The sequence below is a fragment of the Chiloscyllium plagiosum genome, chromosome 5 (assembly GCF_004010195.1).
Source record: "Chiloscyllium plagiosum isolate BGI_BamShark_2017 chromosome 5, ASM401019v2, whole genome shotgun sequence".
NCBI classification, from domain to species: Eukaryota; Metazoa; Chordata; class Chondrichthyes; order Orectolobiformes; family Hemiscylliidae; genus Chiloscyllium; species Chiloscyllium plagiosum.
The window spans coordinates 5,775,061-5,800,108 of record NC_057714.1 but is presented as its reverse complement, the minus strand read 5'-3'; the positions used below and the strand labels follow the sequence as shown (position 1 = coordinate 5,800,108).

Genomic DNA, 25,048 nt, shown 5'->3' with positions numbered 1-25,048 from the left:
TTTTGTAAGCTTGGTGTTTTATATGTTCCAAAATCTGCCTTTATCCCTTTAAACTGGAGGAAATTTATATTGATATAACTGATATTATATTGATACAGGAGGAATTTTTGGTTCGGAAATCTTAAGGTGAAAGATGGAACTTAAAATATTTCTCAGCATCTAGTTTCATTTTGATGTATTTAAACAAAACATTAATATCAACTGTGTGAATGCATGTACATTAGTATGTTACAAGGACTTAGAGAAGGCAACTGTATATAAAAGTGACATCATATTTCTTATGATCAGCATTATAGCTGCAAGAATTACAATTTTCTTTTTTCTAAAATTGCTTTGGTTCTATATTTTTAAGAAACTAACCAGATTCTTCATTTGTTACAGTTTTAACATGGTAATACTTAGGAAGTGTAACAGACAAATATTGACAATATTTGATTTTAGTTTTACCACACTGTCAGTTTTTTTAAATTGGCTTGTATGATTTCCAAACACTATGCAGAATTGCAATTTTAAACAGAGACTACTGTAGATTCTTGTGAATCCTTTGATAATGTTATCATATAGGATATGGATATGGTATTTGCATACTCTAAGGTTGGATTAAATCTTACAGCCCAATCAACTTTTGAGTCTGATTTGTTGTGTAATTGGTGCAGTATTTGACCAGTACCATCTGAGCAAGTTTCTTTAATGTGGTATTGTGCAGAACAGATTGGGCTTTTGAAATCTGCTGTGGTCTCAGAGTGCTGAGCAACCACCCTCTGCCTAAAGTTTCAGTAACGTCTGTCTAGAAACGGTTGCTAAGGTTTTGCAGGGTTTATGAATGTGCGCTTTTGTCTGCAGCACACGTCTGCCTTGAGTGCTTACTCAGACATTTGCTAAGGCTCATTCAGATGCAGAAACCCCTTCATCACACAAGACAGCCCATTCAAGTCACATGCCTGAGGATTCAGCAGAATGGAGTGCAGCTGCTCCCACTCTGGTTGTTAACATTAGAAGCTTTTTGGCAAACTTGAGGACGTTTAAACTTTACAGCTCACAGGACCGGGCACATATTTGGGATCCTAACGCCATGCCTTCTCAGGGACTGTGGTCAGAGAGTGAACAGACATGTTCTCCTATTACACACAAAGCAAAAAAGAGCAAGAACCATCAAGAGCTTCTGGCAGTGGCACTAGGGATGAAAACTGTTAGAAGGAATACAGTGTTATGGCAACCTCTGAAACTTTTTGCCTATTCACAGATCACCTCACTTATCAGAAGAGCTGCCTTGAAACAAAGTGAAAACCATTTCAATTATGAAAAAGCTCATAATTTTAAGGTAAGATTGAATTTTACATTTCTGTCATTTAAATGCTGAATACAATTCATCTTGGCATTATTTAGTTTTTACTTTAACATACTTATTGAATAACGCAATACACTCGTGGTAATGTGACTGCTTACATGCAGTTTCACTTTTTAAACGTTTAGACAATTCCAAAATGCATCTTTTTGACTTTAATGATATACTTACAAATAAGGGGCTTTTTAAAGTAATTGTTATTTCACTGCTCTTTGACTGGATCTAGATAAAGGTGGATTGTGCTTATGTGATCAGAAACATTTCTGCAATGGAAAGTTGTAAAGCAATGGTACTTATGCTAGTGTTATAAGTACTCCACAATTACTGCAGCTGCTATCTCTTACTACTCGCTGCTGTTCACAACATAAGGTATTACTAATTAGCTTTGTAAGTAACACTAAATAAGTGTTGAGGTTGTACCAATCCCTAGCGTTTTCTTTAACAATCGGACAAACATGGTAACGTATAATGAAAACTAATTTTCTTCTTAATGTACAATGAAATACTTAAAGAAAAGCATTGCTAATCCCTTCAGCAATATTTGCTGATCACTGCAAATTTCATGTAATTGGAGATGGTGAGGGTGCAGACATTGATGGTTATGTGTCCTCGATGCTACTTCAAAATAATCACATGAAATGCATAGTAGTTACTGAGGAGTGATTCTCTTTTTCATATTTTGTTTTGGGAAAGTAAGTGATCACTGTCAACATTTTCTCAGAATGATGTGACTGAAATTGGAAATTCTGGTGTGTGAACAATTTGGATTACGCCTTAATCCTAGTACACCTTTGTGTTAATGTTGACCTCCAATCCAGTGTACCATTGCACTGCTCTTTCAAAACAGAAAAAGAGCAACAAGATAACCATGGGAATATATTTGTGAGCAACCAACCTTGGCCTAACTCACTATGTTTGGTGTATCAAATTTCAACATTCTTGCAGTAAATATACTGAATTGTGAAACACTCTTAACCCATGACACAACATACCCTCAAGCAGTTCAGAAGGACAACTTTTCAACTTACTGAATCTGCCAGCATTTTGTTAGAACTATCCAATTGATCCCATTTCCTTGCTCTAATGAAATAATGGTGCAATAAAACAATTATTCACCCAGTCATCCTTTGGACAATAAGTGAAGTGTCTACTGGTATTTGTTCTAAGTGAGAAAATTCAATTGAACTACAGTTGACAAATTCCACATGTCTGAACGGTCTCATCCCTTGGTAGTTTAAATATCACATGGTCAGTATTTTACTTTTGCTTGAATAAACTCATTTTGTTAATGCAGCAATTATAACCACAAGTAAGGAGTTTTGATATAGGGATGAGAATTGTTGACACTCTGAGCAATCTATTTGTAAAAGAAAAACAATTCTTGCTTTATTCTCCGGAAAGCAATTGGCTTTCAGTTCTTCCATGAATTCTTTGCAAAAGTTAGCATTTTCAATGTAGACTGAATTCCTTGTTGCATATGAAACTTTATTCAGTATCTTTAAACATGCATATTGGTTGCTTGACAGATTGTATTTTCCTCAAATAATTTCTGTACATTCTGTACATTTCCAAACTTCTGTTTTGGAAATGGATTTTTTTTTCAATTATGCATGGTTATTTCTGAAACACAGAAATGTTATATTGTGTTCTATTTTTAAACTGGTGAAGAGTCAATTCAAGCTTGAATTAAATTTGGCTTTGTACATACTGAAAATGTCAATGAATAGTAAATTGATGCTTCTGTATAGCAAACCAGAAATTATCTGAAAATAAATCTTCATGGCAACCTTGCATAATAATTTAATGGTTTCACAGTGATACATCTTTCAATAGCTACAATCAATAATGAATATATTATGTTACTAACATAAATACTAACATAGTGCTTCTAGTAGTCATTACTGGAGGTTAGTGTTTCAAACTCAGTTCCATTGTAATCAAAAGAATGACAAGAAAATAATATGCAGAGCACAGATAAGGGGAATAGCAAAGGTCTTTTTCCTAGAGTAGGGGAATTCAAAACTAGAGGGCGTAGATATAAGGTGAGAGAGGAAACATTTTAAAGGGAGTTGAGGGACAATGTTTTTACACAGAAGGTGATGTGTATGTGGAATGAACTGCCAGAGGAAATGGTAGATGCAGGTCTAGTTATAACATTTAAAAGATATTTGGACAGTTACATGGATAGGAAAGGTTTACATGGATATGAGCCAGATGCAGACAAATGGGACTAATTTAGTTAGGAAACCCTGGTCGGCATGGATGAGTTGGACCGAAGGGTGTTTCTCTGCTTGTAGACTCTGTTTCTTTTTTCAGATTTTCAGCATGCAGTATGTTCTTTAATCATTTGATAAGCCCGTTTTGTAGAAAAAAATGTTTAATTAATGTTAATATTTGCAAATATATAGTCATAAACAATTTGTGACAATTGTATCTTAGAGCATTGAATTATTTTAATTATTTGTAAGCTAATATCCCAATATTATTGAATCATCGATCAGGTTTATCGAGCTGGTAGTTTGATAGCTCATAGTTCTGGTAATTCACAGTGAAGTTACAGTATGGAACAATGTAGGGACGTTTTGTTCTTTCCATCTTAACTGATCAAACATCACATGAACATTCTTGTTTTGACAAGTTACAGGGTAATAATGACAGCATTGTGTCTGTCTTCCTACAGAGGATAGGAAGAGGTAGTATTAAAGTAGGAGGAAGAGATTAAAAATTTAAAGCTTATAGGAACTTTTATTATTAAAAAAGGAATATGAATCCAAATTGAAGCCAGAATCGATCAATGGTGATTTGTTTTGCCCCCATAGATCGATGACATCATCTGGTATTTTGGGCATGTTTTGTCGAAGGTTAAAATCAAAGTACTGCGGATACCAAAAATCTGAAACAAAGAATTCCGGAGAATTTACAGATGCTATCAGATCTGCTGAGTTTCTCCAGCATTCGAAGGTTATCCATTTTGGAGTGCAAATTGATAAATCAGAGTTTTTATTTAATGAATAAATTAGTGGAGACACTAAATCAGATAGCAATCCACGTACAAAATCACTAAAATGTTATCATTAGAGAAGGAAGTTAGTCAGAATAACCAATGAACATAACCTTTCCAAACACAGTGCTAAAATATAAAGGGGAGAAAATCTTCCTACTATTATACAAAGACCAGATTAGATCTGGGTAGTATTCTGGCCAATATTCATTTCTCGATCAACATCATGCAAAAAAAAGATATGCTAGTCTGTATTACACTGTTTGTGATTGGCATTTCCTGTGTGTATTGTTTACTTTGAGTTTTTTCACAAGATGTGGGGTATCTCCAGTTAGGCCAACGTTTATGAACCATCTCTAATTGTTCATGAGAAGTTGGTAGTGCCTCTTGAACCACTAGGTACACCCACATTGCTGTCCAAAAAAAATAACAATGTAATATATATTTGGTGGTGTGTGGCTAGTATTTATCAAAATGTGAAAGATTAGTCTGCTTAATATATTATTCACTTAGGCTGAGATTTCTTCATCCTTCTGTTTATTTCAATCAAGATTGTCCCATCAAACCTCCTTCAACATCTTTATCTGCAAAATTCTTGTTTGACATAGGCACTTTAAGCATAGGTAGCTTGGGTCAGAATTCACCTGTTCTAATATTCTTTAACTATGGAGTTTTGTGTTCAAATTTCCTTCTCCTCAGCATGGTTATAACAGAAATGTAACTTATTTCCAGTAGTCCTTCAATAAGTGAGCATTTTAATTCTTTTTGCCAGCACTTAGCATTTCAACCAAATTCCTGCGCAAGATAGGTTTTCTTCACTTGAACTTTCTCTAAACTCTCAAACTAACCTATGCAACAGAGCACCTATAAAAAATCTGAATTACACTGCTACGTATAAATTCTCTTCTGTATCCATGGATGTTATCCTGTAGAATAACTGTAGCCAATGCACTCCTAATTTTCTTCTGTACAATATTTTGCATTTATGAGAAATGAAATCATCCAAAGAGCTCACATCTCTCTTTGTCAAGTTGCACCACCTGAGCCTCTGAGTCAGAAGATGACAGTTTCAAGCCTCACATAAGTACCTCAGCTCCTTGTATAACTGAAGCATGGAGCAGTAGCGTATTAAATGTGATGTTAAATTGAGGCCTACCTATCTCTTTGGCTAGTTGAAAGAAATCCTCTGGTGATTTCCATGCACATTATGGACTACTGCATTTGCCATCACATTTTCATAAGAATTAATTGGCATTAAAGCAATTTTAGATTTCTTGAGGAGATGGAAGACAATGTATAATGTAAGCTCATTTAAAAAAATTACACGTTTATCACTTTCTTTGATTTGCATGTCCAATATTTGACATTTCTATGTTTTAAACGCCTCCATAGGGTTGGCATTCACAGATTACAGCAATATTTTGGTAGCTGTTTTTTTAAATGGAATGGCAAATTCTTTCAGCTTTATAATTAAGTTTTCATGAATGAAGAATGATTCTCTCTCCATTATAGTCTTCATAAAAAAGTTTTTTAAAAAATTTGTCTTGAGTCCATACAATGACCTTCTGTGCAAATTCTTAACATAGTTAGCATTTAATGTCAATAGATCTTATTGTTGCCTTCCTGCTGAGATTCTTGCCTCTGGTGCTGATTAATGAAGCCAATCAAGTTAAATGGCTGCTGATAGCAAGTCAAGAATGGTAAAATATTATAAAACCCGTGAAGGAGTTGAAAGATTTGATCCAATAACTAAAATAGTTTAAAGGTTTGTTACATTTAAAATCTCAACTTTGTAATGAACATAAGAGGGCTTTTTTTTTCTCTGATGTTCAAATGTTAGTGGGAGGAAAACTGGATGGGGGTATCTGTTGTCAAATTGTTATCCCAGAAACTGCTGTATTAAATTTTCTTCACTCCTAATTGTAATTTCAATCACCAAATCTTCACCATGCTTTGTGCAAAAATCAACAAGACGGAAAGGATTTGGGGTCTATTCCAACTGGAAAAGAAATGGTTGTAGGGAGAGCAGTACAGTTCTTAATGAACAATTGGATGAATATTTGAAACAAATAATATGAGGCTATGAAGAGTATGTGGAGCAGTGATATTAGTCAAAGGAAAGTGCTGGAAAATGCAGAAGACTTGAAACATTAAATACTGCAAATAGTCAGTAGATCAAGTTATGTCTTTGTGAATTCTGATAACGAGGCCACATGGTTGTGAAATTGGGGCAGTATGGTGGCTCAGTGGTTAGCATTGCTACCTCCCAGCATCAGGGACCTGGCTTCAGTTCCTGCCTCAGGTGACTGTCTGTGTGAAGTTTGCACATTCTCCCCGTGTCTACATGGGTTTACTCCGGGTGCTCCGGTTTCCTCTCACAGTCCAAAGATGTGCAGGTTAGGGTAGATTGGTCATGCTAAATTGCCCGTAGTGTTCAGTGCATTAGTCAGTGTAGGGGAATGGGTTACTATTAAGGAGGTCAGTGTGGACTTGTTGGGCCAAAGGATTTGTTTCCATACTGTAGGAGTATAAAGGGTTATATCTAAAACATGAACATTCAGTTTTTGGGGAGTATGCTGCCTGACTTACTAAGTGTTATCAACAGTTTGTATTTGTTTTTGCAGTGGGATTAATATGTAGATTTCTCCAGCTAAGAGCTGATGCAAAAATGCTGACTCCACTGGTTAATTCTGGTGCAGATTCTCCTTGTTCTTTCATGTGCTACCAAAGCAATAATCATAAGGAATCATAAGGAATAGGAACAAGAGTAGGCTGTTCGGTCCCTCAAGCCTGTTCCACCATTCAGTAGAATGGCTGATCCAATATTCCTCACGTCCACTTTTCTGCCCTATTGGATACCATAAAGATCACTCATTGGGTCTCAGCCATTTATAATCAATGTTTATGACTTTAATGAAGGGACAGTACATAAAGTGTTGAAGCTGGTGATGTAAAGTTATCTGGGCAAATAAGCAGGCTGGAGGAATATAAAATGGCCACATAACAATATGGACTGTTGGGGTAATGGGCAAGAACATGACAGATAAAATATAACATGGTGAAGTATGAAGCTCAATACAATTTGAATGTGAGAAGCTGGGAAATACATGCATTCAGAGGGACCTGTGAGTGAACCACTTGAACTTTTAACAATTAATGATTGTACTATAAACAGCTTTATATCACAGAGGCATTATTTCAACCTGAGTTCCACCAGCTGCATTGGTAAGTTTCAGACCCATGTCCCCAGAGCATTAGCCTGCATTCCTCGTCCAGTGACATGCCACCATTTCTCCCTGAGAGTATAAAAGTAAAGCAGTATAACTGCAATTATTGAGGACCTTGGTAAGGTCACATCTGGAATATCATGTGCTGTTTTGATCTCCTTACATAGGCAAGCATGTACTTGCCCTAGAGCAGGGCCTCTTAAAACTGCTCAGGACACATTGTGGGGTCATAAGCTAAAATTCTGGTATGCCGAGCTCTGCAGTGACCATGTCGTGGCGTTGCAGTCAGGTTTGTAATAGCTGTGCTTGGTGCTAACAGGCCCTACCTCACATGCTCTCCCCCCACAACCCCAAACATTCCTCCTGTAGTTTTTACTGAGGAGTCAATTCCCAAGCCTCAAAATGGGGTGAAAGTCAGCAAAAGGTTTGGGAAGCATAGCCCGAGAGGGAATGCAATAAATGTTCCCTATATTTATTCCTGAGTTGTGAGGGGATTGTCCTATGAGGAGAGATTAAGTTAACTCAGTTTATAGTCCCAGGGATTCAGGATAATGATAGGATCTTCCTGTGACTTGACCGGGATGTTGAGAAAGTCTCTCTCCTGGTTAGGGAATCTAAAACATGTTGTCATACTCTCAGAAAAAGGAGTTGGCCATTTAGGACTAAAATGGAGGAGAATTTGTTTCCATTCCAATGGTTGTGAATCTTTGGAATTGTCTATCCTGGAAGGTTGCAGATGCTCAGTCTCTATGTCTATTCAAAACAAAGATTGTTAGATTTTTGGGTGATAAGGGAATTATGGGATACCAGCAGAGACCCACAAAACATTTGTCTCGAATTAGTTTGGTTATTGCAATGGTAACTCTTTAAATACAGAATTTCTTTTCATTCTTTCACAAAAAAAAACTGTAAGGGAATCCAAACTTCTCACTTTTCAAAAAGTTATATAAAGCTGTCCACATACTAAAAATTACCCTGGCAATATACATTGAACTTATTTTTCAGCCTGGCCTTGTGACTTGAATATAAATATAAATATGAACATCTAATTGAAAACTGTTGTCACTTTGGGCTGATAAGACAGATTTACTTCTGATGAGCACAATATTACTTGAGGATTCTATTTCCTTGAAATGTGCCTCTTATAGTTTCAGCATATATCATCAAAGAACACAGTCCCACAGCTACCCATGTTGTTCCATGATTGTGTTGGTATAGATTAAAGTTTCATCGCAGTGTTAGAGTTGTTCTTTTCTTGAGTCCAGGTTTTCAGAGTGTCTTGCATATTTGAGTTAATTTAATCTTCAGTTATAATATAAAGAATAGCTTTTATATAATGAATTGCATCAAATAATTATCCCCATCTTTATGCTACAATTAACCAAATCCATTGTTTGATCCTCCCCTGTAACGCTGTCCTCATTCAATGCAAATCCATTCTTCCCATTGTCGTCCCTCTAATGTTATTTCTATCGCATCCCTTCCAATTTCCCATAGAAATAATTTCTCCAGCTGTTGTTTCCTCACACATGCTTACAGACACACACAGCAGTATTACCAACCATTGGCAGCCAGACATGATGAGCCTAAAATAAGGTGCTGCAAGTTTGTTAAGGCAGAAGTGAATTGTTAGGCACAGAAAGCACTATTGTTTAATGCAAAATAGTTTTCTCTTGGGGCCAGCTGTGAAAAAGTAGAGATAAAGCTTCCTAGTCCTATAAAGACAGTTTCATATGTTGATCCCCACGGTGTGCTTTGTGATCAGCACTTTAGTGTGTTCCATCTGTCAGACCATCTGGCTTCAACCTTCATTCCTTTATGCACCTTTGTGTTTTTCAGGTTCATACATTCAGAGGTCCTCACTGGTGTGAATACTGTGCCAACTTTATGTGGGGTCTAATCGCTCAGGGAGTGAGATGTTCAGGTAGGGTCTCATTTTATTCTCTACAATGAGCTATCCTTTTTTAAAAAAATTATTTACAAAAGCATTGATCAGTCAGTACATATTGTTTTGCATTAAACATATTTTTCTCTTTTTAGTCAAGATATGTAAATAACCATTATTTAAGATAGAAGTTTAAGCTCATGTTTCTATGGAGGAAAGGTGAATTTACATTTGAGTGAAACCAATGAGTGAGTGCTATAAAAATGTTACTGCAAGAAAAGGTGTTACCTGGAAAGTTATCAGTTACTTTTAAGAAAGCTGAGCTCTTTAAATGCAAATCTTTAAATATTTCTTGCTGGAACAATATTTCACGCAGCTGTCTGTTTTTGCAGGTAACATTGTGGAAACAATAAAATGTTTCTTTTTTTCAAAGTTGTAAAGAGTATAGCAACATCATTGTTATGATCTGTCCATTTTAATGTGCTTTTTACTGTACTAGATATAACCATTTCAGTTTCAATCTAAACTGTTATACTTTACTGTGAGAGTTACCTCCTTGTCGATAATTTATAAAAGTAAAAGAAGAATGACACTGAACAAATGTAGGCTTCTGTTTAGTGGGCCTGGATTGTTGGACAGTTTGAGGCCCTTGGGTTGTTGCAAGATCATTTTATCCCACTATCAATACAACCTACTGACCTAACTCAAGCAAGTGAGAGACGTTTGTATGTGATTACACACTCTTCACTCTCTGTATACTTGTAAGTTACTGTACAAACAGTGTGAAACTCTGTACTTTACAGTTTTTTTTTAAGATTGTAACCTTCTTTACCAGAAGGTCTAATTTAAATGAATAAATAAATGGATCTTGTTCAACATAATGCAGCATGAGACTGTCCTTAATGGAGGACTCCCCATATTTTGTTTTAATAGATAAATGTACCATTATAAATTGTGTGTATATATATATATATATATATATATATGAGCATGAATAATGTCATTCAGATAATCAGTGCTCAGTGCACTGAAAAAGATAACACTGACCTGATTGATATCTGACTAATAAAAACCAGACAGAATTCAAAATGAGCTTGAACTGGAATGGAGCTGCTTCCTCCAAGGTCTTAGTGAATTTATCCAGTGAGTAGCCTGGCCACGTACAACAGGATGGTTTAAGGTTCAGTCCCCGGTCTTTGCCAAGTTAGTTGATCTCTGCCAAATCAGAGATATGTAAGATCACTATATCTGGCCCAACAAAGAGGCTTTTACAACAGTTCTTCATCCTAATTACTGTTCAACAGCTCCATTGAACAGTCCACGCAGCACGTGTAAACATTGCTCGAGAAAATAATAGGCACTGTCGTAGTGCCCCTTTTGTTAACTTGCTTGACAGCACTCATTGTTGAGTTCAAAAATGGCTTGGTAAGGTTACTGGAGTGCAACTGGTACTCCATCAAGGAATTACCAAGATGAGAGTGTAGTTAATTATTGAAGATAAAAAAGCACATGAAAGTATCATTATTGTAAATTTAAAATTGTAAATAAGTCAAAAGTGCACAGAGATATTGGTTCAAAACATACTGAAGTATTACAATGAGGTATCTGAGGGCTGAAATACCTAGTTTATGAACATATTAACCATGGAATATCTTCACTCAAAGGCAGTTTAAATATGTAATTTATTATTTATAAGTTATATGAACATAAATGTTTTTTTTCAGTATTCAGTTTATAGTTTCATCATTTTGGAGATGAGAACCAGTTGTAGAGTGCACCAACACAAACTATCAGTTCTGATTACCTAGTAAGGCAATAAATACTGTCAGAATTTTAATATTTTTGAACTTATCTTTATGCAGACACTTTTTTTTTATAAGTGGTCATTGTTTCTTGTAATAGAAAGATTATGCTTTTAGAATAATCTGTCCAATGTGGATTTGTTTGACCCAGTATCACTTGTAAGAATAATCTATTGGATTTAAGGTATTTTTTTGCAACAACGTAACATTGTTTCAATGGTCACTCAAAAATTACAAACATGACTGGCTGAATGAGCTACTACTGCTCCTATTTTGTGTGCTCCTTAAAAAAAAACATTGGAGACTTTTAAAAAATTCAAATTAAAAATAACTTGCCTGTACTGTTTCTGTCCGTCTCTTTTATCCCCATCTCCCTTAATCTTTCTTGTATTCCGCAGGTTGTATTTTTGGTTTTTGTACATCTAATCTAACTTACCTTTTCTGTTTCTCACTTCCAAACTTGTGATCTGTGCATAAAGATTTTTCAGTGTGGTTGGTTGGTGAGACTTTTTGCCAATGACCCTGTTTGCCGATCCCCTCTAGAGGGCACTGTACTGAAATGGATGCCAAATTAGAGGAAGTTTCCATGGATAGATTTTCTAAATGTCTCTTGAGCAGCTGACAGCAGGCAACATTCCTTGGTCACTGACAGCAATGTGCAGCCCCTTGTGTTTTCCTCTTTTGGATCTGGTCTGTCATTTGTTTTCAGCATTTTCTAGTTTTATTTCAGTTTACTAGCATTTCCAATTTTCCTCGTTATTCATCGGAAGCAAGTTGTCCTTCCGCTTCTTTTGAAACAAAGGCTTCAAGAGCAGTATCGCTCAAAAATGAAGTTCAGCATTTAAGTAACCTAATTAGGTGGAAACTGCATGTATGTCTGTTAACCGTAAGCCCTACTAACAAGTTTCCAGACATATAGATCTGTGTCTCTAGCATAATCAGATATTGGCAATTGAGATGCAAATAATATATTTAGACAATAGGAAACACCTGAAACTTAGGAGTAAGGTGTGCTTTGATTAAGAATATTGTTTAAGATTTTAATCAAAACAGGTAAGTCTCAGTGAATTTTGTATGACAATATAAATTCATGCTTCAATGTTTGATTGAAACAAGTCAAACAAGTTTTATCTTATTCTAATGCCAAAAAAACAGTAGAAGGAGTAGTTCAAAAATCATACTATCTCCCTTTGAAATGGAGAATGGGCACAATTTTGTAAAGAGACAATAAATAACAAGAGTTACATTTTAATAATTCCCACAACCACTCTCACCCCTCCCCCTGCCAACTGATTCCTCTCACAAGATGACAGGACAATGTCACTCATTCATGAGTGAGGCAAGTTTATAGAGGTAGAGAATGAATGTCATCCTTAGTTAGGGAGGAGAGTTGAGAAAACATGCTGCTTGAGGTTTTATTTTATTGAACTGTATGAGTTTTGTGTCAGGGACTCTGTGAAAGGTCCCAAGTGAGTTGGAAATTTCCATGCTGTTAGAACTCAGTTATCTACTAAATCCAACAAATTCCTAAGTGTTGGATTCTAAGCTGTGGGAAAGTCCCAAGAGCTTGGAAGTCAGTATAACCCCAGTGCCGTTAATTATTCAGTATACCTGAGAGTGGGAGTTGGAAAGTTCACAAGTTCAAATTTTTTTGATGCAACTGATTTAAGGTATGATCAAGACAAAACCATATGCTGGTTGTGTCTATGTGTAATTACTAGAAACAGTTTCTGGACTCCAGGCGAGTGTAGATTCAGAAAAGGAAGGTGATTGATTAAAACTTGAGCAGTCATTGCAGTCAGGATTGAATGGCTTTTGAAAGGGAGTGGGCTAGACAGAGTAGATAGGGAGAAGCTGCATCTACTCATAAAGGGAACAGAAATGAGACAGCATAGATTTAAGGTCATATGCAAAAGAAGCAAGGGTCATGTGAGAAAAAGTGAGAAAAACTATTCACACAGTGAATAGTTAGGATATTGAATGTACTATCTGGAAATATGGTGTAGATAGGGTCAATTAAAGCACTTGAGGAGATTGGATGATCATTAGGATAGAAATAGTGTGCAAAGATAAGGAGAAAAGGCAGCAGATTGCCACCATGTAATGATGTCTGTTTGAAGAGCTGGTGCAGTCACAGTGAGCCAAATGGTCTCTATGTTGTAACAATTCTGAGATGGAAGAAAGTATGTGTTGGAAGGGTAAAAAATATGGAAATCTTGCTTAGTTGGAAGAGTTACAGAACAAATATCTTAGTTTAGATTTGGCATGCTTCTGAGAGGGAGAAAGAACACAAAAATATTACTCAATTCATTGCTCTTGTAGAGAGCATTGATCAAAACACGATCATCGAGTTATAAAATGTACATCATGTTGAATCTTGCCAAAAGTGGCACTTAGTCAATTTCTGCTAAGTTTCATCAAGGGTATCGCTCCATGAAGCCGAATGAGTCTTTTTCATTCTATGTTTCCAAACTCACTTCATTATCTATGCACCACTCCTCTATGAACACCCCAGCTTGTCATTTTATCCCACTTGCCACAGGCAGCTGTATTTACCACTACCAGGATATGATTAGATTAGATTCCCTACAGTGTGGAAACTGGCCCGTCGGCCCAACAAGTCCATACTGACCCTCCGAAGAGTAACCCACCCAGACCCATTTCCCTCTGACTAATGCACCTAACACTATGGGCAATTTAACATGGCCAATTCACCTGACCTGCAGGTCTTTGGACTGTGGAAGGAAACCAGAGCATCCAGAGGAAACCAACACAAACGCGAGGAGAATGTGCAAACTCCACACAGACAGACGGTTGCCTGAGACTGGAATCGAACCTGGGTCCCTGGCTCTGTGAGGCATCAGTGCTAACCACTAAGCCATCATGCTGCCTAAAACCATAATCCCTTAATCCCTGCTTTTGTGCCATCTTTAAACTCTGACAGTGCACAGGATCAAGTGTGGCAGTCTGGAGTTGCCCATTATCATGCACATAGTGGGAGAGCAACCATAAACCAGTGCTTCTCACAGCATAATGATAATACATCTGACACTTCCCTACACAAACAAGGGCACAGTTTTACATCTATCACAGTGTAAGAACCAGTCTGCATGATTTACCAGTCATTAGCCACATCCCTTCTTATAACTCTGTCTTACTATTCTTTCCCCAATGCCCAGTGTAGCCCATCATCTTATCATTGGTCAGTGCGGAACATCACATTTCAGAAAAGCCTTCATATTGTCCAAAACATTCAGTTTTATTCATCCAAACAAACAAACATACAGAAACTGACTGTGGAACAGAAAAGACCATTTGCCTTTTGAGCAACAATTTTGCAGCCAATAATGATCAATGCACCCAGGTCTCATCTGTTGGAACTGGGTGTCCTGCCTCATTGGGGTAGTGTGCTGGAAATAAACCTGCTATTCCTGGAGTTGTCATTAAAGTTAATGTCTTAGAAGAAATGTATAAAATCCCCAGATAACCTGCATTTCAGACCCATGTTGATAGAAATCATCACTGTTTAGCACAGATTATGAGATTCTAGCAACAGGTAAACAAACTAAATTAATTTGAATGAACTCTACAAATTGAAACTCGAAACTCCCCCATGACTTACACATACAAACATAAATATAAACAATATCCCCTTTACCCATATGGAAAAAAGACCATTGCGTAATCTTTGTTCACTAGATGTGTTGGGTTGACTCTTGCTGATTGGAAGATTTCTCCTGAACCTTCCTTTTTCTGAGTGCTTCCACTGGTTTGCAAGGAGCACAGTGAGGCTAGTTCACTTATGAGAGGTTTCTGACATATCCACTTCAAACAAGTGCAGCTTCTGCTGAAGGAAAGATAAGCTTGTTTTCTTCAAGTTGCAAGTGGCTTACTGCAGAGAACTGAGTGAGTGATTTTGACTGCTGCAAACCTTTTAGGTTTTTAGCCAGCCTGACCAGCTTCTGTCTGTTTGGTTCACAGCCCCAGCTGTTGAGCTACCTGACAACCGATCGCATGGTTGGTCATTGATTCTTTGGACTAGAAACCAGTTATCAACGGCTTCACTTGTAAACTACCCATCGGCTTTCGTTTGCATATTTCTGGAACCTAGTATATATCCTGCACTTGAGGAAATTAGCTATGTTGCCAAAGCCGACAGCCTGGGTTGTAGCACTGAACTCCTCAAGATAACTGACGTCATCAAGATGGTAGCAGCGTAGGTCTCTTGTGCAGGAGCTTGTCCTCTCTGAACACGTTTCTCTTTTCTTGGTTTGTCTTTACTATATACTGTATACCTGACTCCCCTTTACTACCATTGACAGCGAGGCAGTAGAGGAGGGATGGCAGCACACGCATTGCTGATGATTGATGGATTGTCTTTATGCTATATCTTTCTTTTTTTTTAATCTTAAAACTATTCAAACAGTGTCGGATCATGGCAACAGTGGAAAAGCTTTTCACTGTATTTTACTGCTTCTCTCACTGTAAAATACACGTGACGATAAAATCAATCATTCATTCAGTCAGTCATTCCTCCGGGAACAATGAGATGAAGCAGTGTGATCTGGGTCAGATTGTATCGGTAACAGTCTTGATGCATTTGTTGGTTGAGGCTGAGAGATTCCACACAAATGCCAAGTGATCCATGGAAGGAGCCAGTTTCACAAAGGTTTAGAGCAGTTGCTACCTCAATGGCCACTAGGATCGCCTTCATATTTGTTGGCCCCGCTCCAGCAATTGCTGTAGTTCTGTGATAGTGTCCTAGAGTATCCTCTGCCTGTGGCGGCACTGTGCCTCAGTCAGTTGGAGGAAATGGTGTCAAGGAGAACAGATTCTGGGCCTCCTGTACCTCCTGTAAGGGCGTCTTCGTGGGGAGGCTCTTCGGCAGCCATGGGGGTTGCTACTGATCCCTGTGCTGGCTGGTGCAACTGGTCTTCCAACTCCTCCATGCCTTCATTGCATCACGGCAACAGTGATGATAACCCCTGCATGGCTAGATCCATCAGTTATGCTTACATTGAACCTGTGTGGGGAATGTAAGAAACAGAACAGGTCCTTAGTAAAGTGAGCGGTCAGGATTTGCACCAGTCGCAAACAATGGTTTCTCAATGATATGGGGTACAGTTGACTGTGCCGCACTTTTCATTTTCTATGTATCAACTGTACACTGGGACTAAAAGAGATCCTACTGTCTCACCATTCAGCTTGCAAGTAAGCTTACGCAACACATCTTGCAAGCCCAGTATTCTAGCAGCAGTCTTGATGTGTTAGCTGTACTTGACACACCACGGCAAACCAAAGGGTGGTGACCTGGACAACAGCTGACCTTGGAGGAGCATCTTGAACATGAATAAATCTAGAATGCTCAGTTGCAAACTGTGACATCACAGTATTGGAGGTAGTAATTCTGCCAGGCAATACTATGGGCTATTGGTGAAAGAATATGGGTGGAAGTGCAGTGCTATCTTCTAGGCAGTGGACAGCAGAATCATGCTCTACCTCCTATAATCTCAGAAATCCTCATAATCTTGGACGTCAAATTGCTTCTCTGATGTGATACTATGCATGTCCACTGGCACAGTGTAAACCACAGCTATTATACCAGCAGTCTGAGCACTTACTCCAGGGCTTAAACTTAGGTGTCTGCTGCTTGTGTTCTACTGGACGCTGGTGACCATGACTGAGAAATTGTGAGATGAGAGATCATCATAATCACTATCGTCTTGCTCTTCACCCATTGCTTGACCAACTTGGTATCTGCAAGGAGAAAGACAAAAAGTAAGATTGTGATTTGTTGGGCTGGGGAGAGGTGATGTTGTTATAAGGTACAGGTTGCATGCTTATGCCAGCCACAACTTACAAGTTGGAAGAGATTATGATTTGAAGGGTAAGAGAAGGGGTGCAGTTTATGTACGAGCATGGCCTCAACAATGTCTGCCTCATTAACAATACGTAGGCACTCCTGCTCCCATCCAATTACCTCCTGTTGCCTGTAATTAGGGGCCACTATGGTTTAGAGTCATAGAGATGTACAGCACAGAAATAGACCCTTCAGTCCAACTCGTCCATGTCAACCAGATATCCCAACCCAACCTAGTCCCACCTGCCAGCACCCAGCCCATATCTCTCCAAACCCTTGCTATTCATATACCCATCCAGATGCCTTTTAAATATTGCAATTGTACTAGCCTCCACCACTTCCTCTAACAGCTCATTCCATACATGCACCACCCTCTATGTGAAAATGTTGCTCCTTTGGTCTCTTTTATATTTTTCCCTTCTCACCCTAAACCTATGCCCTCTAGTTCTGGACTCCCCCACCCCAGGGAAAAGATCTTGTCTATTTATCCTCTTTCCATGCCCCTCATGATTTTATAAACTTTTACAAACTTCTATAAGGTCATCCCTTAGGCTCTGATGCTACAGGGAAAACAGCCCCAGCCTGTTCAGCCTCTCCCTGTAGCTCAAATCCTTGTAAATCTTTTTTGAACCCTTTCAAGTTTCACAACATCCTTCGAATAGGAAGGAGACCAGAACTGCACGCAATATTCCAACAGTGGTCTAACCAATGTCCTGTACAACCGCAACATGACCTCCCAACTCCTGTACTCAATACTCTGACCAATAAAGTAGAGCATACCAAACACCTTCTTCACTATCCTATCTATCTGCAACACTACTTTCAAGGAGCTATGAACCTGCACTCCAAGGTCTCTTTGTTCAGCAACACTCCCTAGGACCTTACCATTAAGTGTATAAGTCCTGCTAAGATTTGCTTTCTCAAAATGCAACACCTCACATTTATCTAAATTAAACTCCATCTGCCACTCCTCAGCACATTGGCCCATCTGATCAAGATCCTGTTGTAATCAGAGGTAACTTCCTTCACTGTCCACCACACCTCCAATTTTGGTGTCATCTGCAAACTTACTAACTATAACTCTTAAGCTCACATCCACCCATTTATATAAATGATGAAAAGTAGTGGACCCAGCACCAATCCTTGTGGCAATCCACTGGTCACAGGCCTCCAATCTGAAAAACAACCCTCCACCACCACCACCCTCTGCCCTCTGTCTTTTACCTTTGAGCCAGTTCTGTATCCAAATGGCTAGTTCTCCCTGTATTCCATGAGATCTATCCTTGCTAACCAGTCCCCCATGGCGAATCTTGTTGAACGCCTGACTGAAGTCCACATAGATCATGTCTACCACTCTGCCCTCATCAATCCTCTTTGTTTCTTCTTCAAAAAACTCCATCAAGTGGGCGGCACGGTGGCAGTGGGCGGCACGGTGGTTAGCACTGCTGCCTCACAGCGCCTGAGACCCAGGTTCAATTCCCGCCTCAGGCGACCCACTGTGTGGAGTTTGCACGTTCTCCCCGTGTCTGCGTGGGTTTCCTCCGGGTGCTCCGGTTTCCTCCCACAGTCCAAAGATGTGCAGGTCAGGTGAATTGGCCATGCTAAATTGTCCATAGTGTTAGGTAAGGGGTAAATGTAGGGGTATGGGTCGTTGCGCTTCGGCGGGTCGGTGTGGACTTGTTGGGCCGAAGGGCCTGTTTCCACACTGTAATGTAATCTAATAAAAAAAAAGTTTGAGAGACATAATTTCCCACGCACAAAGCCATGTTGACTATCCCTAATCAGTCCTTGCCTCTCCAACAACTTGCCCACCACTGACATCAGGCTCACTGGTCTATAGTTCCCTGGCTTGTCCTTAGCAGCTTCCTTAAATAGTGGCACCACATTAGCCAACCTTCAGTCTCAGCAAGAGGCCCAGCATTCACTTTCCTAGCTTCCCACAGAGTTCTAGCGTACATCTGATCAGGTCCTGGGGATTTATCCACTTCTATGCATTTCAAGACATCCTCCTGTGTAATATGGTCATTTTTCAAGTTGTCACCATCTATTTCCCAATATTCTGTATCTTCCAGGTCCTTTTCCACAGTAAACACTGATGCAAAATACCCCCATCTCCTGCGGCTCCACATAAAGGCTGCCTTACTGATCTTTGAGGGGCCCTATTCTCTCCCTAGTTATCCTTTTGTCTTTAATGTATTTGTAAAAACCCTTTGGATTCTCCTTAACTCTATTTGCCAAAGCTATCTCATGTTCCCTTCTTGCCCTCCTGATTTCCCTCTCAAGTATACTCCCACTGCCTTTATACGCTAAGGATTCACTCAATCTATCCTGTCTATACCTAACATATGCTTCCTTCTTTTACTTAACCAAACTCTCAATTTCTTTAGTCATCCAACATCCTCTATACCTACCAGCCTTCCCTTTCACCCTGACAGGAATATACTGTCTCTGGACTCTTGTTGTTTCATTTCTGAAGGCTTCCCATTTTCCAGCCGTCCCTTTACCGGCAAACATCTGCCCCCAATCAGCTTTTGGAAGTTCTTGCCTAACACCATTGGCCTTTCTCCAACTTAGAACTTCAACTTTTAGATCTGGTCTATCTCTTTCCATCAAAAATTTCAAACTAATAGAATTATGGTTGCTGGCCCCAAAATGCTCCCCCACTGACACCTCAGTCACCTGCCTGCCTTATTTCCCAAAAGTAGATCAAGTTTTTCACCTTCTCTACTAGGTACATTCACATACTGAATCAGAAAATTTTCATGTACATTCTTAATAAATTCCTCTCCATCTAAATGCTTAACACCATGGCAGTCCCAGTCTAAGTTAAAATCCCTTACCATACCAACCTTTTATTCTTACAGATAACTGAAATCTCCTTAAAAATTTGTTACTCAATTCCCTCTGACTATTATAATACAATCCCAAAAAAGGTGATCATCCTTTCTTATTTCTCAGGTCCACCCAAATAACTTCCCTGGATGTATTTCCAGGAATATCCACCCTCAGCACGGCTGTAATGCTATCCTTTATCAAAAATACCATTCCCCCTCCTCTCTTGCCACCCTTTCTGTCCTTCCTGTAGCATTTGTATCCTGGAACATTAAGCTGCCTGTCCTGTCCATTCCTGAGCCATGTTTCTGTAATTGCTATGATATCCCAGTCCCATGTTCCTAACCATGCCCTGAGTTCATCTGCCTTCCATGTCAGGCTTCTTGCATTGAAATAGATGCAGTTTATCTGTCCTACCCTGTTCTCTGCTTTTTATCTGCCTGCCCTGACTGTTTGACTCTCTTCTTTTCTCAACTGTACCAGTCTCAGATTGATCTCTTTCCTAGTTATCTCCCTGGTCCCCCCCACACCCCACATAGTAGTTTAAATCCTCCCAAGCAGCTCTCTCAAATTTCCCTGCCAATATACACGTCCCCTTCCAATTCAGGTGCAATCCATCCTCCTTGTACAGGTCACTTCTATCCCAGGAGAGATTCCAGTGATCCAAAAATGTGAATCCTTCTCCCATACACCAACTCCTCAGCCATGCAGTCATCTGCTCTCTCCTCCTATTCCTATCCTCACTAGTTCATAGCACTGGGAGTAATCCAGATATTACTATTCTCAAGGACCTCCTTTTTAAAACCCAGCCTAACTCTCTATAATCTCCCTTCAGAAACTCAACCTTTTCCCTTCCAATGTCATTGGTTCCAATGTGTACAATGACCTCCTGCTGGTCCCTCTCCTGCTTGAGAACATTTTGCACCCTCTCTGAGACATCTTTGATGCTGGCACCAGGGAAGCAACACACCAATCTGATTTTTCACTGCTGGCTGCAGAAACGTCTGTCTGTGCCTCGGACTAGCGAGTCCCCTAACGCAATCGATCTCTTGGAACCGGACGCACAGCTCATTGCATTCGAGCCAGTCCCGATACCAGAAACTTCGCTGTTTGTACTACATTCCCCTGAGAATCCATCACCCCCTACATTTACCAAAACAGCATACCTGTTTGAAATAGGGATAGCCACAGAAGACTCCTGCACTACCTGCATACCTCTCTTACCTTTCCTAGAGTTAGCCCATCTGTGTAACTGTTTCTGTGACTTTTCTCTCTTCCTATAACTGCCATCCATCACGCCCCCTTGTTCTTGTAAATTCCTCAATGCCTCTAATTGTCACTCCAGCCGAGCCATTCGATCTGATAGGATTTGCAACTAATGGCATTTATTGCAGGTATAATCCTCAGTTACATGTAAACTGTGCCTAAACTCCCACATGGAAGATGGAGAGAGAGAGATATGTTAGTGAGTATTGTACAGTGTGTTTGAATGATGTGGCTGTAACAGCTGAGCAGCTAACAACACACACAAACTGTGATGTGTGGGTGTGGCATTTGCAGTAATGTTATCAGGAGGGGTTCAGTTTGTGAGGATGCCAAGGTACATATGAATGTCATGTATGATTTCTAATTGATAGAGATTGTTGGTGATGAGTAAAGGAGGGCGTGGTGAATTGAGCAGTTTGAGGGTAGTGATGCCCTTGGTAGAATCTGACCTTTTAAGACACGTCAATTGATTGTGAAATAAGGCCACATAAAATAGGAACAGGATTATGCCATTTGTCCCCTTGAGCCTGCCCCACCATTTAATAGGGTCATACTGTTCCAACACTCAAGTACACTTTCCTATCTTTTCCCCATAACTCTTGATTCTACTACTCATCAGGAATCTATCTATACACAAGAAGTCTGCCCCATAGCTCTCTGTGACAAGTAGTTCCAAAGACTCTCAACCCTCTTAGTTTTAAATTGGTGCCCCTTTATCCTGAGATTATGCCCTCTGGTCCTCGACTCTCCCATGAGGGGAAACATCCTGTCAAACATTTACCCCTATTAAACCCTTTAATAATCCTTTATCTTTCAAAGAGATCACCTTTCATGCTTCCGAAAGAGTAGAGTCTCAACATATTTAACATTTGCTCATAAGACAATCTCTCCATAATGGGACCATCCTAGTGAACCTTCACTGAACTGCCTCCAATGAAATTATACCTTTCTTTATATAAGTCATTGAACTTCTTGCAGTCCTTCCTTAATATATGTTCTAAGGCTGACTGTTGGCATTGACCATGGCTATTCTTTTCCATTGGCCTTTGGGCAAGGAGAGTCCCCTTGCATATAAACAAAAATCTTTCCTTCTGTCCACCTCCTTCACCACGGCCTCCAGTGCAATATCTGAAAACACAGGAATCATTTTCTCTTATAATGCAACTCCTCAATGTTTCCCAGATTAGAATCACTTCCTGCAAAGTTCCAGCACCTGCTTGAGTCACAACATAAGAACTGGGAATGGGAGTAGGTAGTTCATCCCCTCGATACAATTATGGCTGATCCCATCTTGGCCTCAACTCCACTTTTTTGCCTGCTCTCTATAATCCATTAACCCATTAATAATTAAAAATCTATCTGTCTATCTCCTTAAAATGTACTCAGTATCCAGTGTCCCAAAAATCCACCACAGGCCTTTGAGCAAAATAATTTTTCCTAATCAACTGCCCATTATCTGAAAGCTATGGCTTCTTGTTCTGGATCACCCCAGGTGAGGAAACATCCTTTCTATACCTGGTTGTCAATCCCCTTTAATTTAGTTATACAATCTCCTCTCAACCTTCTAAACTCCAGAGAATATAAGCCTAAACTGCTCACTCACTCTTCTTAAGACAAAAGCTCTGGTGTCTGGAATCAATCTAGTGAACCTCTGCAGAACTCGCATGGTGGCTCAGTGGTTAGCACTGCTGCCTCACAGCACCAGAGACCCGGGTTCAATTCCAGTCTCGGGTGACTGTCTGTGTGGAGTTTGCACATTCTCCCCGTGTCTGCGTGGGTTTCCTCCGGGTGCTCCGGTTTTCTCCCACAGTCCAAAGATGTGCAGGTCAGGTGAATTGGTCATGCTAAATTGCCCATACTGTTAGGTGCATTAGTCAGAGGGAAATGGGTCTGGGTGGGTTACTCTTCGGAGGGTCGGTGTGGACTTGTTGGGCCGAAGGGCCTGTTTCCACACGGTAGGAAATGCAACTACCATCCCTCCTTGAGGGGACCAAAATACTCCAGATGTGGACACTACTAATGCTTCATACAGTTGTTGTAACACTTCCCTACTTTTATAATTTATTGCTTTAGTAATGAATGCCACAGTTCCATTTGCCTTCCTTATTACCTGATTTACCTACAGACTAGTGTTCTGCGATTCATGCATGAGGACACCCAAATCATTCTGCACCAAAGCACTCTGAAGTTTCTTTCCATTTAGATAGTACATTACCTTTATATTCCTCTGAGCAAAATGGATTACATTAATGGTTTATCCACATTAAATTTCATCTGCCAATTTTAACAATCGTCTAAGAGGATAGCTTTAATGTACATATTTGAGGTGTATAATTAATCATTTGTGTATTGCTTTTCACTGTTTTCATTGAATGCTGTGTTATATCTTTTTTAAGCAGTGTTGTGTCAAACAACCAACAGAACTGCTTTTCTTGCCAAGTGAAACTCATCTGAAATGAAAGCCTTTTTTTCTTAATTGTATAAACCAGTGTAACTTGAAGATTGAGGATTGCTCACAATTGTCCTTGGTATGACCAAAAAATGTTTTTCAGTAACCTGTCATAGATAAGTGGTTAGAAACAAAACAATGTGAATGGCAGAATTCTTTCACTTTTTACTCCCCTTTGTCAATTTTGAAATATTTTTTTTTGCCATTGACTCATGAAGAAGGCATTCAGGACATGTGTAAGACTTTTGCCTTTATTTGAAACCACAACACGACATAAATGAATGTGTAGGTCACAACTCTGACTATATGTTACAACCCAGTTACAGTTGTCTTTTCAATTTAAAATAATACTCTGTCTGAATTAGTTTAAAGTTTATAATTGCTGACAGGTCCATGTTCTAACAATTGCCAAAAATAATGTAAAAAAGAACTACTCGTATATCAATAGCTTTTAACTTAATACTAATCCTAAGCTCCAAAAATAATTTCTTTAAACAATTTAAAATAATTGTTTCTTGTCTTTTCCTCCTCTTGACTATTCTCTAAATGTTATCAATACTTGACTTTTGATATGTTTTGTTTTATAAAGAGAAAACCTTTCCTTACTACTACTTCCTCCAGACATTCACCATTCATTTAAGAATTGTAATTAACTTGCACAGTTAGTTTGCCTTCTAACTTGGTGAGGTATGATCTGCTTTAGTGATGGTATACTTGAACAAACATTTAGAAAAATTATACAATTAGTGCAAAGCCAATCACAAATGTATTTCTGAGCCATGTAACAAAAGCCCTGAATAATTATACTCCTGTTGGTTTTTGTTCCAGACTGTGGACTGAATGTACATAAGCAGTGTTCAAAACTTGTACCCAATGACTGTCAGCCTGACCTCAAGAGAATCAAGAAGGTGTATAGTTGTGACTTGACAACACTTGTAAAAGCACACAATACCCAGCGGCCAATGGTGGTGGATATGTGTATTCGAGAGATTGAAGCACGAGGTTTGAAAATACTCTTCATAATGCTGCAAAATATGAATTTATTGTAATGTTTGCTTGCTTAGTATATCTAAATGTAGTTGGTGCATTTTAGTTATGCTTGTCTTGCATTGCCATGGAAACAGAGAGGCTGACTTATATTTTAATAGGTACTATCCTGTCATGTTTTTGTTATGTTTACATTTTATAGTATCATATGATAACCACACTTTATATTAATGGTATCCATAAAAGGAAAATGATGATATGGGTAAATAGTCAGGAGACATCAAAGGAAGGTCAGTGCCCTGCAACAAGCCAAGAAGCACCAGTGAGCAGTTCCATTGGTTATGCATCTCAGTTTGTTGTCGTTCATTGTAACTGTTGTAGAATCAAAGAATAA

At 39.0% G+C, this 25,048-nt stretch overlaps 1 protein-coding gene across 1 annotated transcript in view; it reads left to right on the top strand.

The window, feature by feature from the left end:
• chn2 (chimerin 2) overlaps positions 1-25,048 on the top strand; it is a 360,252-nt gene that overhangs the window by 320,612 nt on the left and 14,592 nt on the right. Inside the window, exons 7-9 of the mRNA XM_043689521.1 lie at positions 1,244-1,321; positions 9,413-9,497; positions 24,496-24,669. Coding sequence (XP_043545456.1) covers positions 1,244-1,321; positions 9,413-9,497; positions 24,496-24,669 — 337 coding nt within the window. The remainder of the gene's footprint in view (positions 1-1,243; positions 1,322-9,412; positions 9,498-24,495; positions 24,670-25,048) is intronic.